At 33.7% G+C, this 22,771-nt stretch overlaps 3 protein-coding genes and 1 pseudogene across 5 annotated transcripts; all 4 read right to left on the minus strand.

Annotated features, from left to right (window-relative positions):
• Positions 1-1,686: 1,686 nt before the first annotated feature.
• LOC146940261 (28 kDa ribonucleoprotein, chloroplastic-like) lies at positions 1,687-4,054 on the minus strand. Its single transcript, XM_085753937.1, has 4 exons — positions 3,588-4,054; positions 3,392-3,493; positions 2,107-2,397; positions 1,687-1,916 (listed from the first exon to the last, which is right to left on the minus strand). Exons 1-4 carry the CDS (start codon positions 4,008-4,010, stop codon positions 1,851-1,853), a joined length of 882 nt encoding a protein of 293 aa, XP_085610063.1. The 5' UTR covers positions 4,011-4,054; the 3' UTR covers positions 1,687-1,850.
• A 3,311-nt stretch (positions 4,055-7,365) lies between these two features.
• On the minus strand, positions 7,366-11,723 carry LOC146940262 (putative galactinol--sucrose galactosyltransferase 2). The gene is made up of 13 exons (XM_085753936.1): positions 11,416-11,723; positions 10,938-11,212; positions 10,741-10,831; positions 10,503-10,643; positions 10,305-10,412; positions 10,104-10,223; positions 9,595-10,005; positions 9,354-9,495; positions 9,189-9,256; positions 8,942-9,076; positions 8,635-8,846; positions 8,249-8,337; positions 7,366-8,145 (listed from the first exon to the last, which is right to left on the minus strand). The coding sequence occupies exons 1-13, from the start codon at positions 11,592-11,594 to the stop codon at positions 7,861-7,863; spliced, it is 2,256 nt and encodes a 751-aa protein (XP_085610062.1). The 5' UTR covers positions 11,595-11,723; the 3' UTR covers positions 7,366-7,860.
• A 1,811-nt stretch (positions 11,724-13,534) lies between these two features.
• On the minus strand, positions 13,535-16,192 carry LOC146940263 (aldehyde oxidase GLOX pseudogene; annotated as a pseudogene). Its single transcript, XR_015031954.1, has one exon. The product of XR_015031954.1 is annotated as an aldehyde oxidase GLOX pseudogene (transcript).
• A 503-nt stretch (positions 16,193-16,695) lies between these two features.
• Positions 16,696-21,358, minus strand: LOC146940264 (E3 ubiquitin-protein ligase RGLG2-like). Of its 2 annotated transcripts, none has more exons than XM_085753946.1 (12): positions 21,197-21,358; positions 20,388-20,642; positions 19,767-19,851; positions 19,535-19,675; positions 19,327-19,440; positions 19,139-19,236; positions 18,297-18,376; positions 18,104-18,209; positions 17,673-17,800; positions 17,389-17,563; positions 17,122-17,178; positions 16,696-17,032 (listed from the first exon to the last, which is right to left on the minus strand). In XM_085753946.1, exons 2-12 carry the CDS (start codon positions 20,628-20,630, stop codon positions 16,952-16,954), a joined length of 1,308 nt encoding a protein of 435 aa, XP_085610072.1. In that variant the 5' UTR covers positions 20,631-20,642; positions 21,197-21,358; the 3' UTR covers positions 16,696-16,951. The 2 variants fall into 2 exon arrangements, with proteins under 2 accessions (XP_085610072.1, XP_085610073.1); XM_085753947.1 differs by having other exon boundaries at positions 21,036-21,228.
• Positions 21,359-22,771: the final 1,413 nt, after the last annotated feature.

Raw genomic sequence — 22,771 nt, forward strand, 5'->3', positions numbered from 1 at the left:
TTCCATGCATTTATGTATTAAATATCTGGTGCATTGAATGTTGGGTATGCTGTAGTATTTTTTCAAATTTTGAAATAAGGTTTATGAAGAGTATCTTACTACACACACCCAATGCTGCAATTTTGGCGATGGTTTTATGTTTGCAGCATTGTAGCATATGCACCGAATACCAGCGTGAATTAGATGTCGAAGAGAGAAGTAATAGCTGCATTTTCTCAGGAATTGGTTGTCAACTTTATTTTTAAGTGATAGAATAGATAGGCATGCATTTGCGAGGAACTGCTTTATTAATTATATCTTCAGACATCTTTGATGATGCTTGTAAAAAGAGGCATTGAGTCTTATTCTGTTGCATTGCATGAGTCATTATAGAATAATAACAAATTTTTAGCATATTGGATAGCCAGGTAACCATAGGAACTGTAGTTGCAAAAAGGAATCTGAATCTGAGAAACATGAAACTCAGCAGCAAGTGGAAGAGGACTGGAAGCCTCATATCGAAGTGGCGATAGTGAGGATCATGACGTAGATATCTTATAGCTGAAGTCACAAAGCAGTTGCAATCACTTTTCCTGGTGAATCCAACGGACGTCTCAAGAAATAGATCGAGTCTCTCATTGAGCGAAGCATTTTGCAGAGGGGTCACAGTGGCAGAAAATCGTATCAATATCTTGTGTAGAATTGTTAAAACTTGTTTGTTTCAGTAATCACAATAATGCCTATTAAATAATGAATCAGGTTAAAATTTGCCAATTATAAATAGCTCCATTGATTTAAATGTTATATTAATCTGTTTTCCTATTTGTTGTTGTGATGTTTCATCTAATATTTTGAATAACCAAGAAAATTAACGCTGTTGTTGGTAAGGTAACTGGATAGTTAACAAAAAGTTAGTAATGTAGCCTTGAAATTCTTTCGATAAATGAAATAACAATCCAGTATTCAAAATATTAAAATTCAGTGTTTTTGACGTTATGTGAATTAAAATTCAGTGTTTTTGACGTTATGCGAATTCAGTATTACATGTCCTCAAAAAAGGAAAAAACAGTATTGGTAGTTTCTTAGGATTGATTCTCCTTACCGGTTTAGAAACATAACAAATATCAAGTCTTGCCGGAAAGAATTTTGTCATTGAGTGCATTATTTCGATATAAACTTTGAAAAACAATTTTTAAATTATTATTTTCTATTGTCAAACAAAGCACAAGAGTCGTCAAATAAAACACATTTATATGACATAAAATAAGTCATTCATCTAAATTAAGTACTGTAGAACATGAAAGAAAATTTAATGGTCCGAGTTTTATAGACTTCTAGCAAGAGGAAATACCCCATGCCTACTCTCCACCTCTGCAGTCTTTTTCGGGGAATTAGTCACTTTAGTCCCTGAATGGGGAACGATTCGTCAATTTAGTCCCTGAATGCAGATAATATGCAAAACAGTCCCTGCATGGTCAATTTCAGGGACTAAAGTGACTAACGAAGTCTACATTCAGGGACTAAATTGACTAACGGAGTCTGCATTCAGGGACTAAATTGACTAACAAAGTCTACATTCAGGGACTATTTTGCAATTTATATGCATTCAGGGACTAAATTGACGAATCGTTCCCCATTCAGGGACTAAAGTGACTAATTCCCCGTCTTTTTCTCTTTCGTAAATTGTAACAAATAGTTAACAAAAAATGCAACAAAACTTACTTTTACTGAACAAATAAATAACAGTAAAATGGATAAACCTAGCATGAAACCGGCTACTCCAGAAGAAAATTATATAAGACTTGAGATCCTCAACTATTAAAACACAAATAACTCTAGCAGTTGATATAGGCGAGTACTTGACGAGCTACTCAAAAGGAGCCGCGTCTGGGCCTGTCTTCGGCAACGCTCACTCTTATTGTCCTACCCTCCAAACTCTGCAATGAAAGCACATATCAAAAAATGATCTAAAAACATACTTTGCAAGTAGTCATCAATTGAGTTTTAATGTATTATTTCACCCATTCAACACGAGCCCATAAAAATCATATTCCCTTCAATTTCCATAACATGTCATTATCAATGCATCTAACCACCGATAATTTAGCAAAGTACTGAAGTTTATACCTGACCATCAAGAGCGGCAATGGCATCATTCATTTCAGTTTCATCGGACATTGTGACAAAGCCAAATCCACGTGATCGACCAGTCTCTCTATCATAGACTACTCGAGCACTCACAACCTTACCATGTTCACTAAAAACTTGCTCTAGCCTACTATTATCAACTTCCCATGGCAAGTTACCAACATAAATTCTTATGACAGGTTCAAAAGTGCGAGGTGCACGCTCAGTACGCTCGGGCCGAGATCCTTTAGGAGAAGCCTTGTTAACAGCCAACGATCTTCCATCGTAGTCCTGTCACATGAAAATGGACCAGAACCAAGAAAACACAACAAAAAAAAAAAATTAGAAATAAAACACCAATGACAACAGTAAAACATGTACTTTATAGCTTGAGCATAATAAACATTAAGAAACATTGACTAGTATAAAAGAAAGATGCACAAAACATATAAACTTTGACGCACATGCATAAAAGTTTCCATATAAATAAGAAATCTAACAAGAAAAAAAATGGCATTGTTTTAAGTATTTGATTAAAAAATAAATATTACAATTTAGTCATACGGATTGGAGTTTCAATGGTATGATGTAACAACATACTTTGTATGAAGCACTGGAATGTCATATCAAGCCTAAACCACCTCATATAATTTTCCAACTCGGAGATTGCAACTATATAGTATGCGTTCTAAGGGGATTTATTTAATGAGATAAAACGAAAGACACATAAGAAGTATTACAGGTCCAAGAAAGCAAGAAAAATGAATTGTAAATAAGTTCATATCCTCTATTTGTTCAAGATGGAAAATTCCATATTTCATTCAAGAGTGAAGAACTCAAGATAGGATTAGGAACCAGCACCAAAATTCAAAATGGTTGTCACATTGGTGCTTAGACAATATGTAGCACCTAATGTTTGCAATAATGGGGTGTCTAGTGTCCAACACATGCCAGTGTTTGAAAATATCACATGTTATTCCATTCAATTTTCTCAAATTATTAGTAGTTTCAATGTGTCGGTGTTAGTGTCATGTTTTGTCTCTGTGTTTGTGCTTCATAGCTTAAACGTTTAGTCATGCTGAAACTTTGAAAAGTTGAATACTTCTCAAACTAGTATTGACCAGCTTTCATTGCATCTTATCTTTTCAATTTCATTTATTCAACCTTATAGTTTACATTGATATGTAAATTGTAATGCATACCACCATAGCTTGAAATATCGACATTTCCCCTATAATTTAGAATGTGTTATGATGTTAAAATGTATGAATTTCATTGAACTTACATAGGCGTTAAACTTCTGGACAGCAGACTCGGCTTCTTCAACGGTACTCATAGTTACAAATCCAAAACCACGACTCCGGTCCGTTTCTCTGTTATAAATAACCTAAAACAACAATAACAACAATCATAATTCAATTTCATTTAACCAAAAAAATAAACTCAAATAGCATTAACAAATTGAAAAGCGTGTGTGTTACCTCAGCAATCTCAACGGTTCCGGCTTGTTCAAAAAGCATGGCCAATTTCTCACTATCAACATCAAAAGGCAAATTACCAACAAATAATTTTGCTTCCTCAGGTGGTTCAACAAAATCAGCTTCAGCTTCAGCAGAATCATCACCAGTGGTTTCAGTTTCAGTTTCAGCGGCGTCGGCAGTGGGCTCCCAATCGAGACTCAATCCAGCTTCTTCGTCTAGAGAAGTGGTGAGCGTGTCGCCTTCTTGAGCAACGAACAAGGGAGAGAAAGAGCGGTTGGTTTTGATGGAGAGATGGAGATTGAGGGGTTTGGAGGGAAGGGAGAAGAAGGTGGGTTTGGATTTGGAGTGGAAGAGGGATGAGAGGAGGCAGGAATCGGCCATGGTTAGGGATTTGAAGAGGGGAGTGGTGGAAGTGATAGACATGGTGGTGGTGGTGGTGGTGGTGGTGGTTTAGAAGGAATGAAGGTAGCGAAGGAGAAAAATGAGGATAAGGGGTTATATACTATTTCGAAGTACCAAAGGGTTTTGTGACAAAATATCGCAAACAGAACTAACAGGTAATATTGATGGTGAACACGGTTAAATTTCAGATTTTTTTTTTTTTTGGTACAATAAATTTCAGATTATTAACTTACCGTTTTTGGAATTTCACAACTGATTAACCAATTAACAAGGGTAAGTGGTTAATAAGTTTTATTAAATTATGGAATTGTTATCTCAGTAACATGTTAGATGATTTTAGATTTTTTTATAAATTTACATGAATGATATATATGATATAAATTTACAGTTTAACGGTTAAATTTTGAAAAATATATGAGTAAAATGATAATGAACGGTGTAACATTGATGTAATTTGATCCCTCTTCAAATATGAAATTTCTTTGTTTTTTGGGTGGAACAATTATTGTTCAAACGTTATTTACCTCTTGGCCTGATATGTCAAATGAAGATCTATAAAAGAGTACGGTTGTGTTGGACGTTCTGTTGCGGTGGATGTAGATCCTTCGCGATGGTCTTCACGGCGAAGGAGAATTGTGTCTGGCACTCCAACCCTCAAGTTAGTATGAGAATGATGTGAATATGTGCGAAATGTGGTAAAAATGAATTGTACCTTGAAGGTGGCGCAATGTCACCCTTACATAAACGTGTAGGAGAATAATTGTCTCCATGAAATGTGACGCCCCTATAGGAGACGGTTAGAGATGGCTCCAACAGCTCAGATAGACCCAGACGTGATCCAGTGCGGTGTTCCACACGGAGTTTAGTATGCACCTTCGTCGTGTTTGGGCCTCGACTTATTGGCTCTTAGCCGGTCCGTAACACGGTCAAATTCCAAATTACTAACACCCCTTCTCATTTGAAATGAGGGGTTAACATAAAAGAAAGAATCTTAATTGATTATTATGAGATATTCTCATGTGAAATAAATTCTCGTCAGCTAAAGGCTAACAAGTGAACACGTTAAATTTTGAATTATTAACATGCAAAGCCGGCCCAAGCAACCCAAGCAAGGGCTTTAGGCCTCAAAATTTTGGGTGAAAAAAAAAACCTCTAAAAAATTCATTTGGTTATAAGTAAATTATATGACAAATAAATTACACATTTGCATAACATAACTGATTACCATAAAGACTTCAATTGCTCTCGGTCATGAATTCAAATTATGGTTTCTGCAAAATTGATTTTATATAAATATTCTGTTTTAAAAATATATTTTTAAAGACCATATTAAACTTTTTGTTTTAGACCCCTTAATCCGTTGGGCCGGCTCTATTAACGTGTACTTTTATGTCACATGTGTAAGCATATATTAATTTTGTCTCAAAAATTATGTAATTTAATTTTTTTTAAACGTTTAATTTATATCTTTATTGCACATGTTAACAACCCAAAATATTATCAGCCTCTTTTTTGATATTTTATACTCCCTTTACAAACGGTTAAAAAAGAAAAAAAGTCCTTTTTATATAAGAAATGAAATATACTCGTTCAGTCACTAAATTGATGTTGAGTTTTAGTGATTGAATGAGTGTATTTATTTTCATAAAATATTATAAAACAAACTGAGGACAATTTTTTTATCCCTACAAACCTAGCCCTTGGATGGTTGCACCCCAAACCTAAGGCCAAGGCCGACCCTGAATATTATACTACTGCTTGTAATTATATAAAGAGATTAAGGAATATACATTTTATTATTTTTGTTAACAATAAAATGGTGGCAGGTGTTAAATAAAATAATAAAAATGGTGGCAGGTGAACAACCACTGAGCATACTACTATTGTATTTTGAGAGTTTGAACTCAATCTCCTATCAAATTAATGGACTCATTAGAGTATGAAACTTATACATATATTTCATTTATAATTTTTTAATAATAGTAGTACCTAATAAATATGTAATCTCTTTAACTTAACACCTCACACATTCACACAAATGTGTTAAATGAGACTCGTTAATCATTTATCAATAACTCAATATTATTTCATTTTAATATTTTAATATTAAAAATATGGGTCTATATCACTCTAATTCACAAAACACGGTTCCCTAATATTAACTATTTTTTTTCCACAATAAAAGTATCATTTAGGTATAAGTCTTAAAGAATAAGACACTTTTGTAACAAAAAAAAAAAAAGAATAAGACACTTTCATTGTAGGCGATCTAAAATTTTAGCTGAAAGTTGTTGACTGGTTGTATTTTTTTTTTTTAATCAAATAGTCTCTCTTATAATTGCAGAATTCAATCTCCTTAGTTAGATAGGTAATAGATTAGAGTGAACCCTCTCTCAATAGTTTTAATGAACTCAATAATTTTAATGAAACCTAACCACTCATGAAAACGTTATCAAGAGTAGTTACATATTGGATGTGTTTAGTAAAAATAAGCTATAAGTTAGTTGATAGCTGATAGCTGATGACTCATAGCTGAAAAGTTAGCTTATTAAAATTAAAAGTGTTTGATAAAATTAGCTGTTGAAGTGACTGATAAATATAAAATGACGTAAAAAGACGTGTTTGTGCTAAATTATTTGTGCTAAATTTCATAGAACGAACACAGTCTATATATTGATTATGATTTAATAACCGTTAAAATATAATTATTTTTTGTACCAAAAAAAATTAATTAATGAAACACGAGACACTGTTAAATTTAATGAATTTTCATGCACGTAGACATTTCATATTATTTTGAGTGTAAATCGAGTATTTTTCGTACGCAGTTGCATAGACTAATTCATCAAATTTAATGAGATCTAATGAATGACCAATTCTTTCAAAGGGTTTTAATATTGTTGCATGCACAAGCTTCAATTCGAACCTGAGACCCAGATTAAACTAAAAGAGATTTATGTTATTTCATTTAAGGACTCTTGGTTTACATTAGTTCATATTATTAATGGATAGTTAAACAAATTCATTTTTTACCTAATTCACATTTTAGCTTTTATCCATAAAGATAATAAATGGTTAAGCGCATTTCATTCTTTTTTGTCTAATTGACATTTTAATTTCTCCATTAATACAAAAGATGGTTAAGCAAATTTCATTTATTTTAGTCTCATAACATTTTTGTCTTTGATGCTGTAGTGTAATGGTAGCATTAATGGGACATGAATGTGGTGTGTGGGTTCAACCCACGACACTCCTAGTCCTATCCTCTTGTGTACTTGTGTATTTGTTGAACACTAGATCAATAGTAAAAAAAACAAACTAAATGCCACAAAGAATAGGATTCACTTCACTCTTATCTTTGATAGACAACATGTGATCAATGGCCAATAAATAAGATTTGAAAATTTTAGATTCTAAAAAAGTACTTAGTGAAGTGAGAAAATCAAAATTTCACATCGTACCTATTCATAATTTGTTATGCATATGCATATAATATCAATAATTTATGTATAAACTATTATTATCATTCACTTTGAAGGAGCCAAATCCTACGATAAATAAATACTTCTCCACTACTTGTTTATAATCTTAATAATAATTTTCCTTTTTAATACATTTTAAAAAGAATGAATAGATAATAAGTATCTTTGAATTCTTTTTTATTTGGCTCAACCTTTAGAATGAGAACGTGTCATATCATTATTGTCAATACAAAAAATATGTTGAGTAATTCTGTGCATCAAAATTGAACAAATTCTTTACCTTTTTGGTACAATGAAAAATTCTTTTGTATGCTTACGATAGGAGTTAGGTAATTATAAAAGAACACTCAACAAGAATCGACTTTCGCTTGGGACTCAACACAGCTACCTCAGAATACAAATTCTATGTCCCTTGAGTTGCCTTCACCATCAAGTTTAATGGTCAGTAATCCATCTTCAGAGTTGTAGGAAAACTCCTTCTCCTGCATGTCCACCAAGCAACTTTTCGGTCTAACATTGGAGTACGCTCCAAATCGGCCACATCCTCTGCCTTTGATGTTTACTATTGTGCAATTTGCAGCATCCCTTATGCAGGACAATTCTTCTACAGCTCCTCCTGAATTGTACATGTCAAGCAATCCAATTGGCGCAAATTGCATATGATGACCAAATACCTGTTTATACATATGTTAACATTTTATAACATTATTAGACTTGGTAAATAATCAGAGATGTTTTTTCATAAAATGTACTATATAACAATGTCATAACACCAACCCTGATTGGAGATACTGTATATACTTCACATTGAAGAGTCTCCAAGGATACTTCTAATTTTCCTCTACTAGGCAGCTTGGAAAGCAAGCCTGCAAAATTGTACAGTTTGTAAGCATGTTGGATGTGTGAAGTTGAAAATGACTTAGACATTACTTAAGCCCTTTATATATTTAAGTGCTTATGTATTAAAATAAGTCAAACTGTTATAAGTTATAAGCTGTTTTCGTAAGCTATCCTGAAAAGCTTAAGAAAATAAGCTGAAAACAACTTATAGGCATATCGTAAGCTGTCTCCATAAGCTATCTCAAACAGCCTTAAAAGTGTTTATATAAGTAGATAAATTTAAACACGTTAATCCAGACATGCCCTAAATTTAACATTCAAACCTGCATTGAAGGCATATAGTATGCAATCTCCATTCCAATTTTCACCAGCAACCTCTTGAAGAAACTCAACATCAAGTGGTCTAACTTTTCCTGAAATGGTTAAGTGTGTCGGTGTGGTTTCCGATGGTTTCATTGGCCAGCTTCCTGCTCCTTGGCAATTAAAGACGCCTATGACCCCAGTCAGCTTATTCAAGTTCCAAATTTTCAGCAGACTGTAAAGAATCGATAATAATATGGTTATTCAGTAAGAATGAAAATTGATCAGAAAAGTGGCCATTTAGAGACAAATAGTTACAATTTAACTTACCTTTTACCATCCATTACTGGATCCTGAAACAAACAATCTCGAGTAGGACGGCCAGCATATCTTGCTCTCAAGACTGATCCATTAGGTAGTATTAGCTTCTTCAAGATTTTAAAATCATGATTGCCAGGCTTATCACTGTAATGCATCAAATTTGATGATTATAAGTTTTTCTTCAATTAATACAATTAAAAAGGTTTTTGCGGGGAAACAAGTGAGATCAAGAATTCTATCAGATTTGGTGCATTACCTAACATATACTGCACAACCACCTATTGCTCTTGCTGCTGCATGGAACTCAGCCGTCTCGTGCTTGCTCTACAAAAGAAATATTTCAGAGTCAATATGAAGCTACCAGACTCATCAACATTTTCAGACATGAAATATTTAGAAAAGAATGAGACAAGAATATTACTTGGAACATGTCCCAGTCTGGCACAAATATCTCTCCCAGAAGAAGACTGTTAAAAGCTACCGACGCAACATGTAAGGTTTGAAATGTTGGTTCCCTTGGCATGAAATCCTCAGATGCTCTTGCTACTGCACTCTTCTTTGAACTAACAATTGAGAGTAATGAAAAAAGGATGATTCATCAGAAAAAGGAATATGAAAAAAATTTAAGATTCTATTAGCTTAACACTAGTGAGAATGCAAACCTGTAAATTGAATCAGAGTTGTGAGACATGCAACAAATGAGGTTATTGTGCTCAAAGTTCTTTGCTATTGATGTCTCTAATGCTTCTTGATGCCGTTTTGTTAATGAAACACGTCCACCGCACCCTGAACCTAATGTTTCTATCAAATTTTGGACATCTACTTTGACTCCATCGACGCCACAGCTAGCAAGATAACTGTGATAGTCATTGTAAAAGTCATAAAATTTTGATGGATCTATCATTCCCACTCCATATTTTTCCAGGCTGTCCATGGCTATATCTCTAAGGTTCCCTGTGGAACCAGCTGACTGAATTGGATATACAAGCTTCGGATTATATTTTTTCATTGCGTTTGAAGATGGGAGTACTCCTCCCCAATAACCAGCTAAAGCATGCCACATGTAAACGTATCTGCGGAATGAACAAGCATACTCATTGTCGGTTCTTAAGTTAATGAGAATCATGGGATGGAAGTTCAATAGGCTTCTTATTGAGATAAGGTGTCTTACTTTACACTCAAATTCTGTTTGATAGAGTCAATAAAATCATGGAGATTGTTGCAAGAACTGTTGGAGCCATCACTTCTGAACTTCAAATTTTCCTTAATGTCTATCAGCCTTGTTGCAAACCTAACATATTATAAAAGATGTGAGCATGAGAACTAAGAAATGAAGGAAAAAATGTGATCTCAATTGAAATGAGAGACTTACTGGGTTCCTTCAATTATCGGTTCGCCTTCTTTGAAAAATTCATTGTACGTCTCTTGCCATCCATCATCAACGATGATAAACTTTGGTGTAAAACCTCCACTTGAGAGACTGTTTAATTTAATAGAAAACAAAATCAACATCAAAGTTTTCAAATTTGCAGGCTTATCACATAGGTATAGTACTACTAGTACTACAAACCTTTGAATGCCCTCTTTTATTCCTTGTGGATTTACTTTAGTGTAAAATGCATCCCAAGTGCACCATCCAAACAAATCAAGATGTACAGGAGTCTCCTTATTTTCAAGATGACAGAAAGTTCCTTTGTGTTTCTCCAATATCCTATGTCATTAGGAATAAAAATGAATATGAAATATGTCCTAAACTCTAATAAACATTGTGTAGAGAGTATGGAAAATTCTAGAACAAGAAAACATACTTGATAGAATCTTTGATTAGCTCAAATGGATTGTCCCCTGAATTTACAAATACTGCCTCATGGGATTGTGAAGTTTGAACATAGGCATCTCCTAAAGCATTCAAAAATCAAAGTTCATATTACTAAAATGTTAAATATTTTTCTAACACATGAAACAAAGCATGTATGTAAAAAGAAAAATGAACTAACTAACTAACCACTTTCAACGCAGAATTGGAGCTCGTTTAACGCGGTTCCTTGCAAAGTTGCGCGAAAGGCTCCATCCAAAACAGGCAAGAAGAGAATGTAGGAAGTATTGATCTCTTCTTCTGTCTCTTCAGAATCAGAAGAAAAATCTGTCTTAAGAGCAGACTCTTCTCTTGCTTCCACTAGAAGCAATTGAGTTTCCATTGGAACATCGCTTGCGGATTTCCCAACACGTGGTATCATCCACCATATTTTGACTCTAAATAAAGATAACAACCTATATCCCCTGCATATTTTTTTAAATACACAAAAAAATCAAGTTTCTATAAAGTCTCATTGAATTAATATACTAAGGATTAATTTGTATACATCATGAGTAAATTTTATATAATACAATCATATTCATTATTAGCTAACTTATCGGCTATCAGCTACGGTACCAATAGCTCGCTATATCTGCTATAAGAAAGGAGAAGGGATGAGACTCACCGGAGAGTGCCGAGGGTGAAGACATGACGGGAACTAGGAATAGGAGAAGTTGCACCTAAAAAAGCAGACCCAGCTGAAACAGGTGAAACAACAATGTTTTGAGGGACATTTGTGAGAATCAGGTTGCCCCTCACCATAAGGCACTCGTCCTTCACTTTAGGTACAACCGAAATAGTCATGTTTGTAGACAAAGAATGAACAAAGTTGAGAGAAGTAACAGAATAAGAACACAAAAATGAAGTTGAGAATGTTAAAGGATAGTTGAATTTGTTAGGTAAGTTGATGAATGATGATGAATTGTATAATTTGAGGTGGGGTGGAAGAAGGTTGGTTAATTTATAGGGAGGTGACAATATTTTATTCATTCATAGATATTTACCAACGTTTTTTAATTTGTTAAGAATTTTGTGCTTTGACTCGAAATTTTGTTGGAGTATGCAAGTAGTGGACAAACAACTGGTGATGGTTGTATCGTATGGGGGAAACAGGTATTGAATAAAGAGTTTTGAATTGTGTCTAGAACTAGAACTAGAACTAGGATAAGGTTATGTTAATCCTTTTCTTTATAGTAATAAAATAAACAGAGATACATGGGTTGTATATATCCAAAAGTAGTTACTAGAGTATAGTAGTTCGTTTACAACTTAATAGTTTCATTTACCAAATGCGGTGCCACGTCAAGGATGACTCAGCTTACGCGAAATTTTATCCAAACGGTCCAGAATGTTAGGTAGACTTTTCAGCCAATCACATTACTATTCCGTATTCTCACACGTTTCATAAGTTTATGATATTTTTTGTTTAAAGGGGTGGGTAGGGTAGCTCAATTAGTTTGATATAAGAGAAAAGGTTTGTTGGAGGTCATGAGTTTGAACCTAGACAAAAGAGAAAAAACTAACATAAAATTAATTACTAACATTGTCATTAAAAAAAACTTTTAATCCGCTTGGGTTTGCCTTATGGTTTTGATTGGGACCTATGAGTGCGTTCATCTTCAAGATCTTAAGTTCGATAGATAGTTAATGGTGTATTTTTTTTTCTACAATAGACAAAGTGACAAACACCCATATAAAACTCACATACACAATTTTAATATACTAGTTCGCATTTTTTAATTCATACATTCAACATTGAATAAAATAATATGTTTAAAGTCATTTTGACTCCTCAAGTTTCGCAATTGCTCAAATTTGACTTCCAAATTTCATTTACTTGATTGAAACTTGGGGATAAAAACCGTTTGTTAGAGACAAAAACTTCAATTTGGTGAGAGTTAGATTACTTTTGAAGAATTGTGAGTAACTTATCCAACAATTAATGAAAATTAGTCACATGAATAAATTTGTAAAGGAGAGTAAATATAGTTTGTGGCTAATTTAATTTACTTGCATAGATACATACTCGTATGACTAATTTTTATTGGTTGTTGGATAAATTACCAACAATTCTTCATGGGTAAACTAGAAAACACTACATTATTTTACTAAAATTATTTAATTCACTTGTTCATTTACATGAGTAAATTGATTTAAATTTACTTGTAAAAACGACAACTCAGATATTTGTTTAATTGTCAGCTGAAACTTAAGTCGCAGTCAACCAATGACTTGTAAAATTTAAGTTTAATAATTGTTCTGACTAGATCAAGATCCATCCAAACTAGTCTCCACTTTGAGGGTCCACACAGCATACACTGTTTCATTAGCATTCATGTGTATCACCCTTTGCCAAATGATGAAGATAAGACGGTGATCCTTTGATCATGGAAGAAATCTCTCAAGGACAGCTTTCCCTCCAAAGCTTCTAAAAGGCTCCACTATATTAGGACCTTGGCACTTAGGTGAAAGGTATGCATCATTCTATACAGCTCTCACTCTTGTCAATCTTCCACTGACTTGAGCGTCTGAGTGTTTGCATATATAACACCTCTCACCGAAGACATTCATAGTTGTCTTCTTTATATATTTTGCGCTTGATTTGTGATGTATATAAGTATTATTAACAAATATACGATTAACCTCGGGGGTTTGCAAATCATTACTAAAGAAACTTCTGGATTTTGGTCAGAGGACTACATTTTCATTGATTTTGAAATAGTAAGGCTATAAACAAAAGGAAATTTCCATTTTAAACGAGCTTCATTCAAGTAGAAACATGAGCTATAAGTTTATCAAACAATTTCTTTTTATATATATGAAAACCACTACAGCATACCCCACTCTTCATATAATTTTTTTATCAGATATACTAATTTCAAAGCATAAATGGAAATGTATATAATTAACTAGTATCAACTATGACTATGACTATATAGCTTTCTTTCATTACTTGTAACAAGTATAGATCCCTTTGATATATTTTTTCATATAAAGAAAGCCTAGGCATGTGCAAACTGAATCCACTGAGACATGCTTGGAATACCTCCATTCACAACTGTGAGCAAGTAATAACCAGAAGGTGCAACAACAGATGATGGTGGAGCTTCCAATACTGCATTCACCCACCCCTCACTACTTCTCACCATTCTCTTGCATCTCAGATTCAACATCCTTTGATTCATTGAAAAAGAATGAGTAGTAAATGGTGGCGAATAAACGCTAAACTTCATTTCATCACTTGGCCTCCTTCCTAACAAAAACCTCACACTAAACTCTTTACCATACCCAATTGCATGATTTTCAATGGTCAAGTTACTTGGTCTCCAAGCATGATACCTCTTTTCCATGTAATGTGGAACAAATGCTTGAAGTCTCAATTCAGTTGGATATGCCACATTGTTAAAGGTGTATCTCCCATGTGGGTTACCACCAGCAACTAATACTCTCCCATCAGGAAGAAGAGTTGCTGATGAATGATACATTCTTGCTATCATTGTTCTCTTAAGGACACTGAACCTTTTCCCTAGTCTTTTATTTGGACTATAAAGATAAGGCTCACGCGAAGCATTTCTAGCATTGTCATATCCTGCACAACCATGTTTAGCACCATTTATAATCAAGATATTCCCTGTAGGTAGAATCAACATGTCATGTAAGAAACGCGGTTTCGGCATGTAATCCATTTCCCAATTGTGCTTATTCCCTGTGATCACCATTCTCCCACATGATCTTAAACCTTCAATGAATCTTTGTCTTCTAGCAGCTCTGAGTGCTCCTGTAGCTGAACCTCCACATACCATAACTTCAACTTTCTGGAACTTGTCTTTATGGTCTAATGGGAGTAACACTGATGAGCCGGAGCTCGGGTAGTTTCTTGACCCGTTTCCTGGAATCCGAGGGAACGTCTTGATAACTTTGTTGCGTCTCAAGTTGAGTAAGATGGAATCACGGTTGGCGAAAATGAACAAGTTTCCATCTGATGAAAGGTGAGTGAAAGGATAAAGGTTGTTCCCTTCTGAGTTTCTGTCATTGGTTTGGTGCAGAAACGGAAGATCAAAAGCTTTTTCATTAGGACTATGTTTTGGAACAAATTCATATGTGAAAACACTTCTTCCACCAACAAGAACAACTCTGTCATGTTCCGGTAGAATCTGACTAGAAGCATACCACCTTTCATCAGATAAAGTTTTCCTTGATTGTATCCAATCACATAGGTGATTATTCCCACATGGTCTATAGAATCTAACCCTTTTGGCACCTTGATGATAACCTCCTGTTTGTAAAAGTGTTCCATTGCTTAGGAAAGCACCAGAGGAACACCAAGGATCAGTGTCAAGTCTCAAAGGTCTTATTCTATTGGCAGTAATATCATACTCTACTGAATGTGCATAGCATGTTGAATCGGTTAAATCGTGCTGGTTTGTCGTACACCTGGTGCCGTTGTTGAAACGTTTGCGAAGTTTGTAACGAGATTGTCCTGCACCAGTTTGATCAAACATTATGACAGTGTTTTTGTAGGTTAAGGCCATATGCATGCCAACCACGCCAGTGTTGTTGAGAAGCAGTTGCCACTGCCCTTCTCTACCTTGGAAGGGTATTTTTTTATTGGCACCATTGGTTAGTCCAACACAAACCAAGAAAAATAGTATAATAATCATGATTTTAGTGTAAGACAGGAACATATTTTTCACAACAAACATGTTTTACTACTTGGATGGTTGTAAGATTACAAATAGGAAGGTCCTTTTGTAGGACAATGTTTTGCTTGGAACCGAGTTAGTAGTAGTCATGCACTTGAAAGGGTGCAACCAATTTGGCAAAACTTCAGTTCAACCAGCTAGCCTCATCATAAAATGTGCTATTAAAATATTCATGGTAATCTTGTCATGAGGGAAGTTTATAGATCATATAATAATATTTGAAATTTTTGTGTTGTGTGAGATCCAATTCAGTCGGGATCATGCAAGAATGCACTTAGTTTGTAAAACAATCTTCATAGTTGCTCTATAGACCCTAGTGTTTGCTCAAAAGTTCCTCAATTTATCGGAACATGTCTTTTGATCGTTTTTTTTTTTACTAAAAATCCATTGGAAGCTATCTTCCGATCGATTAATTGTATTTGACCCAAAGGTAAATAAAATCAAGAAAGCATTCCATCACGTGAAATTTGATACCAATTAAATATTTATAATTTCTCAATTCCCCCTTCATGTTATAGTCATAGTGTATTTTGAAAGATTTGAACAAATATACTAATGTGGTTTGAAAAATTATCTTCAAATTTTACAAACTAGTCATTTGGTTGTAAGAACATTTTCTAGAATCCTAGGTTCAAACCCGGGTCATCAAATTCTCCCTGCTTGTATGTGTTTTTTTTTTTTGGACCAATAACAATATAAAATAAAGAAGCATTTTTTAAAATTAATTTTTTTACCGTAAACATAGCCATTTTAACGTGTGGCGCATAAAATAGATTTTATATATATTGCAAAGTTAGGTGTTAGATTAGAATTTGCATTTTTCTTGGTTGAGATAATTTGGTATTCTTTGACTAAAAACAAATAAAATTAATGAGATATTTTTTTTAAAGGAAAATTAATGAGATTTTCTAAATTCTTTTATTGATGGTATGAATTTAAATATTTTACTATGATTATTATTTTATGACTTACGAATGGGATATATGATAATTTGAAACGTTTTTCAAATATTTATATTTTAAAGAATCATTTAGAACCTCCTTGTCAAAATTGATATCCAAACCACTCAAGATTGAACCAAATTGAAGTTTAGAACAAGACTGGTTACCTGATAAAATAAGAAAAACTAATAGATTAACTGGAATGTTTTTTCTCTTCAAAACCAATCTAATCCAATTCACAAACACACTAATATATTCTTAAAAAAATCAAGAAGCGTGGAAAATTATATTGATGGATTTCCACAAAATAAACAGCAGTAGTATATATTATCAATGGAGAACTAAAACTAATATAAAATGCGCTCAGAGCATGGACTTGAGTATGTAATGCCCAAAATATTTACATCAGGGGAGCTAGTAAAGCAAACCTCCTCCCTGGTAATCAAGAAACTTGCAGAAAACTAGGTTCCATACCTCAACACAAAAAATCATGCACAAGTTTTCAGAGGTATATAATCTAATAAAGTTTTATTCTAGTATTAATGCTACTCCTGCAAATGGGGCATAACTGAAGATCCTGTCCACACTCGCAGCATGTCTGCAAATCAATTAAACAGACACATAATTATTCGACATTCAATCATCTAAAATGCATGCGAGAACAAGTGAAGTGGCTGGCTTCCTAACCTGATGTCCGCAACCAAAGGCCATGTCCTTTGGATTAGTGAGGCAAATGGGACAAAACTGCAAGAATGACAAAACAAAATAGTTTATAGATTTTGAATTTGCATTAAACAAAATCATTTATGATAAAGTAAACTTTGCAGTGACTTGGTGTCACTTTGATCCACAAATAGACTTCTACATGAGGATCAAGAATGAAAAAAGAGAAGTCGAAATGCTACGGCAGTGACAGATAAGCCAACAGCAAGAGAAAGCAAACAATTGAAGTACCTGATTATCAGAAGCAGAACTTGCATGGGGGTTCGTGGTAACACCGTGTTTCTGAGATGGTGCACTGGGGCGAAAACTGTTTTGACTGGAAGCTTTTGGGGGGTTGAAAGATGGTGCGCCATATTGAGGTGGCGGTAGAGGAATCCTGTGTATATCATTCCTTCTACTACGATTGCTGTTTGAAAAATAAAAAAAACGTCAACTTAAATGGCTTCATCATACGCAGATGCTATATTCAAATCCAATACAATAAAGCCTACAAAGAAAAGATTCAACATTGTTACCCCAATATACTAAGTTCTAGTGTTGCCTTGTACTGGTCAGGTATTTCCATTAAGGCAGAAAGTGCAAACTCAGCTTCCTTTCTAGACCGATCCATGTTCTTTGACATTATTTCCGTGAAATTCACAAACTACAGAAGACACAGCAAAACAGAAAAGAAAAATCAAGTTTAGCATTCGTTGAAAATATCTTATGACCTTTGTGTTTATTGTATAGGAATATCATATCAAGTAAATAGAGGATAGTTTCTCATATATTTATTTTTGTATTTACTGCCTTGAGCCTAAATAAAATCGAGTAATCGACTCTACTGTATAGTTCAAACACACGGCTTCACCATATGCCTCTCATTTTCTCTCTATTACAAGTGTCAACAGAATATGCTTTGCAGAAACAACAAAACCGACAACTTCTATGAATAGGAGATACATACCTGAAAATTATCAAATGCTCGTGCAGGAATGTTATCGTCAAACTGTTTCATCATGTCCCATGGCCCGTCTCCAACTCCGACTAACACGATTGATAGGGGATATTCACTGGCAGTAAACACAATTTTTTGTAACAGAAGTAAGCACATTATTGTAGCAAAGGTAAAGAATAAAGGACCACAGGCAGATAATTACCTAGCTTTCACAATAGCTTCTACAGTTTTCTTTTCTTGTGCACTCAATTGCCCATGATCAATGTCAACACTTCTTGTCACCTGCGAAAAGTTGACAATCTTCAACATCAATCTATTTGTCATACTTATTCTCTAATTGCTAATTGACAGCCAACGACAAGCACAGCCACACCATGACAGAATGCTCTTTAGCTAATGCTATCTCTTAAGTTTCTTGATAGTTCCATACAAAAACTATGGCTAATTCTTACTTTGATTTCAATGTGATTTAGCAGCCACATTGACCATTAAACTTAAGCCTTCAGAGTAAATATTAAATAGAGATTATAAAAGAAACCTCTCCCCTAAAAAAGTCTATTTTATATCAACATTAATTGATCGAGCATTCAATTGCCCAATTAACTAACCTGGTTCTGCAATATGGCTTTTTAGGCTACTAGTGCTATCAAGGGAAGAGAGTAGTGTGTGTTGAAGGGAAACAACAAACTCACATTTAGGTGGTGTTTTTAGGAGGGGGGAAATGGGTCGGATTGCCCAACAAGTTATTGTATCTCTTTATCCCTCTTAACTAATCTTTTTGGTCTTTACCACCACAAATGTTGCATTCATTTTATTATTATTATTATTATTATTTAATATGGATAAGTGTTGAGGTGTTCAGTAAAGGATGTTTTTAATTTCAGCATCAACAATCTCGGCCTTTTACCCCTTGAAAGAAAATAAAATCTTCAAAACAAATCATGTGCAAGCTACTTAAACCACTTCATTTATTTGATTTCAATATACATTCATCTAAATAACAACAAAAACTCTTTTCAATTTGAACTCTAGTACTTTCCCTACCTGCCCATCTGCTATAATCAATAAAACATGGTATTGGCCTTCACTTTGCTCAACAATGGTGATTGCCATCTCAATGATTGGGGCAAATGATGTAGGTCCTGCAATAAATTAGGGACAATAAACAGCATAAGCAAAAGGTTCAAAGAAATACATAAAGAAAGATATGAAGTGTGGCCATGTTCAAATACCTGCAAGCCTTAATTGAGGGACCAATTCCCTATACCGTGACAGCACTTCCTCAAATCCATGACAAAATCTATCCTCAGCATTGAAACTAAAAACTTCCTGGTCATGTGTTGATGCTGCCAATGTAAACCAACAAACAATATAACTCAGCCAGAGATTAGATTAGATTCTAAAAAACAAATGTAATCGACAACAATGCATCTCACTTACCATCTCCAAATCCAAAGCAGGGAATCAAGTTATCCTCATCAAAGGATGATAATGTTTTCCCAATGATGGATATAGCTTGTTCATATGGATTTGGTTCATGCCCGATGTCATGCAGGCATCTCCTTTGAAACGACCTTGCACCTAATAATACGAAGGTAAGTTATGCATGTTGAGTGTTGACACAAATAAAAAAAAGGAGAAAATAAAGAAGATAACTCGAATGAAGCAAAACCTGTCCATTCATTGCTCTTTGTAAAATCAATACCAACAATGAGATTAGAAGACTCTAGACCAGCACTCGCTAGAGCCTCAGTTACCTTTCAATATGGAAAAGAAAAATACTTCAGAATGTCACAAAAACACATGAATAATAATCACTAGTGTAGTGCCAAAAGTCGGCACGTTGATCGGACATTTACATCCTCCAATTACAGAAACATCTTGAAACTAATAGTTGCTCAACATGAACATTTGGACAAAATGATGATCATGTGTCAAGAGAAATGTATAAAACATGCAGAAAACACTAATAGACTACAGTATATTCAATTCATGACCCTCTTTATAATGATAATGCCAAGATAACAATTAAAAGAATTAAGTACATGATCCAGAAAAGAAAATGTTTCCACAGCTTCTAAAATTCATGCAGTCGTTTTAAAAGGATTTGACCAATGAATGGAAATGGCAAGTAGTATCTTTTTTTTTTTTCCGTAACATAGCAAGTATGTATAATTAAACTCGAAGCACCAAATAGTTCCAAATGATTCAAGACCTGAACACTGTTGTTTGTCAAACTTAAGAGCTTAAAGTCAAAAAAATGGGACCTCTTTGAATAATTAGCGATAGTTACCTGTTCCAAGTTATTATAATCGTCACCTATTTTTGTAAACTTCTTGTCTGACTTCTTGCTTTGTTGAGAAGCATGACCAACACCACCATAGCTTTGAGCTGGAGGTGGAACCCCATAATTATACCCATGATCTTGAGTTTGTTGTGGCAAATAAGGTGATTGATATTGAGGAAACAAAGGATTTGACCTTGAGGATGAAGAACGTTGCCTAGAGCCCCTCCGTTTTGAATGTGATCCACCCATGATTTCTTTATCCTACAGAAATTCAATAGCCCAATTCAAGCATTCAAATCAAATCTCTAAGAACTTAACTTTATTATGTCCAAGTCACATTCTTGTTGCAAAAGATAATCTTTTTGGCTTTACTTACATAAAATTTACAATTCAAGTAAACACCCCTCCCCAGAAAAAGACAAAAAAAAAAATGCATGTCAATCTACTCATATCACATTGGTTTCATCAATTCAACAAATTTGGCCATTGTTCTTTCTTCTTTAAGAAAGAGAAAATCTCTAACACACATGAATTTGTTAGCAGCCCAATTTAAGCATTCAAATCAAACATCTAAGAATTCAACTTCACTATATCAAAGTCACATTCTTGTTGTAAAAGACAACATCTTGACAAAAATTAATTTACTTTCATTACATGAAATCCACAATTCAAGTTAAAAACATGGTCTTTTCTTAATCTACTTGCATTGGTTTGAATTCAAGAACATGGGCCATTGTAAATTTTGTTGTTAACAGAGAATAATGATTATTAAGAAAGAAAGTACACAAAAGGAAAGTATTGAATCTTGAAAATACCTTGAAGAAGATGTGGGTGTGGGTGGGAGTGTGTGAGTGGAAGTAACAGCAATGGATTTGATAAACGGTGGGTAATGAAAAGAAGGTTGCTTCCACGAACTTTCTTTAAATCTTTTGTGGTTTTTTTCACCCACTTTTTGACCAAGAGTGAGTTTAAACAATAGTGTTATCGCACAGTACTAGGTTTATAGTTATAGAGATGAAAATCGAGGACGGAGCCGCATGAAAGTGAAACACAAAACTTACCGCACGAGTACAAATTGTTCAACCGATTGGATCGTAAATCATTTTTTTACTGCCCAATTTTAGACCCAGTTTGTTGTATCATCATTTTATATTTTATAAAAAATAATTTCTGACTTTTTTAGGGCTCGTTTGTTATGGATTAAAATAAAAGTGATTTTGATATAAAATAATTTAGAGATTATATTTTAGAGATTATATAAAAGTGATTATATTTTTAAAATAAGTGATTTTATTTGTAGTATAAATTAGTCTTTGATTTATCGTAAACGAGCTTGCATCTGAGTTGCGTGTGTATGAGCAGTGTCTAGTTAGATTAAGTCCTCTGTTAACTGATGTTATGGGGATAGTGACCCCTAGAATAATCTCTTTTTAATTTTCTCTTTTCTTGAGTTTAGGCCCTTTTGTTTCTCAAAAAGAAACGGTCCTAATATAAAAATGGAAGAAACCGATTTGGTTGTTATTTTATGGGGAGAAAATTGTATCGTCCCTCTTTTTTATGTGAAAAGGAATTCTACAAAAGAAACAAATATTTTATACAAAATCCATTTGAAATTAAATTAGTAACCCAAGTAAATTTGTCCTCCACTTGTAAATTTACTCAAGTCAATATTTTTTATTGGATGTTGAATAAATTACTCAAAATTCTTCAAATGCAACTTAGAAAAAACCTTAATAATATTAAATAAGGGTTAATACATCAATTAACTCATGTACTTTGGGCGGGATTTGACAATAGATCTTGTAAAAATAAAGGCACATATTTCATTGATCTAATTTTAAATTCTTTTTTTTTTTTTGGTACAAAAGAGGGCCAAAGCCCATAAAAATATTTTATATGTTTTAAACTTTTACATGACTACTTTCAAACTTCATACAAATACTTGTTTATAAAGATGAGGGTAAAATATAAAGAATTTAAAATTATAAGAGTGAAATTTCTGTTTATATTTTTACATGGACTATTTTTATACCTCATCTAAATTTTATGGACAATTTTTATACCTCATTCAAATATAGTAGTACATAATATTACATTTACATATTTATTTTTTACATATAAAAAATAAAAAAATGACACTCGTTCTTGAACAAAAGCGTCATTGTCGTACATTCATAACCATAGTCATCTTATGTCATAATTAAAGCTATGAATAAAATGAATTAGTTGTCTACTTACTATATATTAAATATTAATCCCTATAATTTTACCAATTTGCCCCTAGAAGGGGCATTTTTGTAATTTCAAAATTAGTAGAATTTGGTTTTGCCACCTCACCTTTTTATGGGTGCATTTTACCATTTTGCCCCTCACCAATTTTTTATAATTAT

The sequence above is a fragment of the Medicago sativa genome, chromosome 3 (genome assembly GCF_051527215.1).
Source record: "Medicago sativa cultivar Bolivia chromosome 3, Bolivia_mono, whole genome shotgun sequence".
Lineage (NCBI taxonomy): Eukaryota > Viridiplantae > Streptophyta > Magnoliopsida > Fabales > Fabaceae > Medicago > Medicago sativa.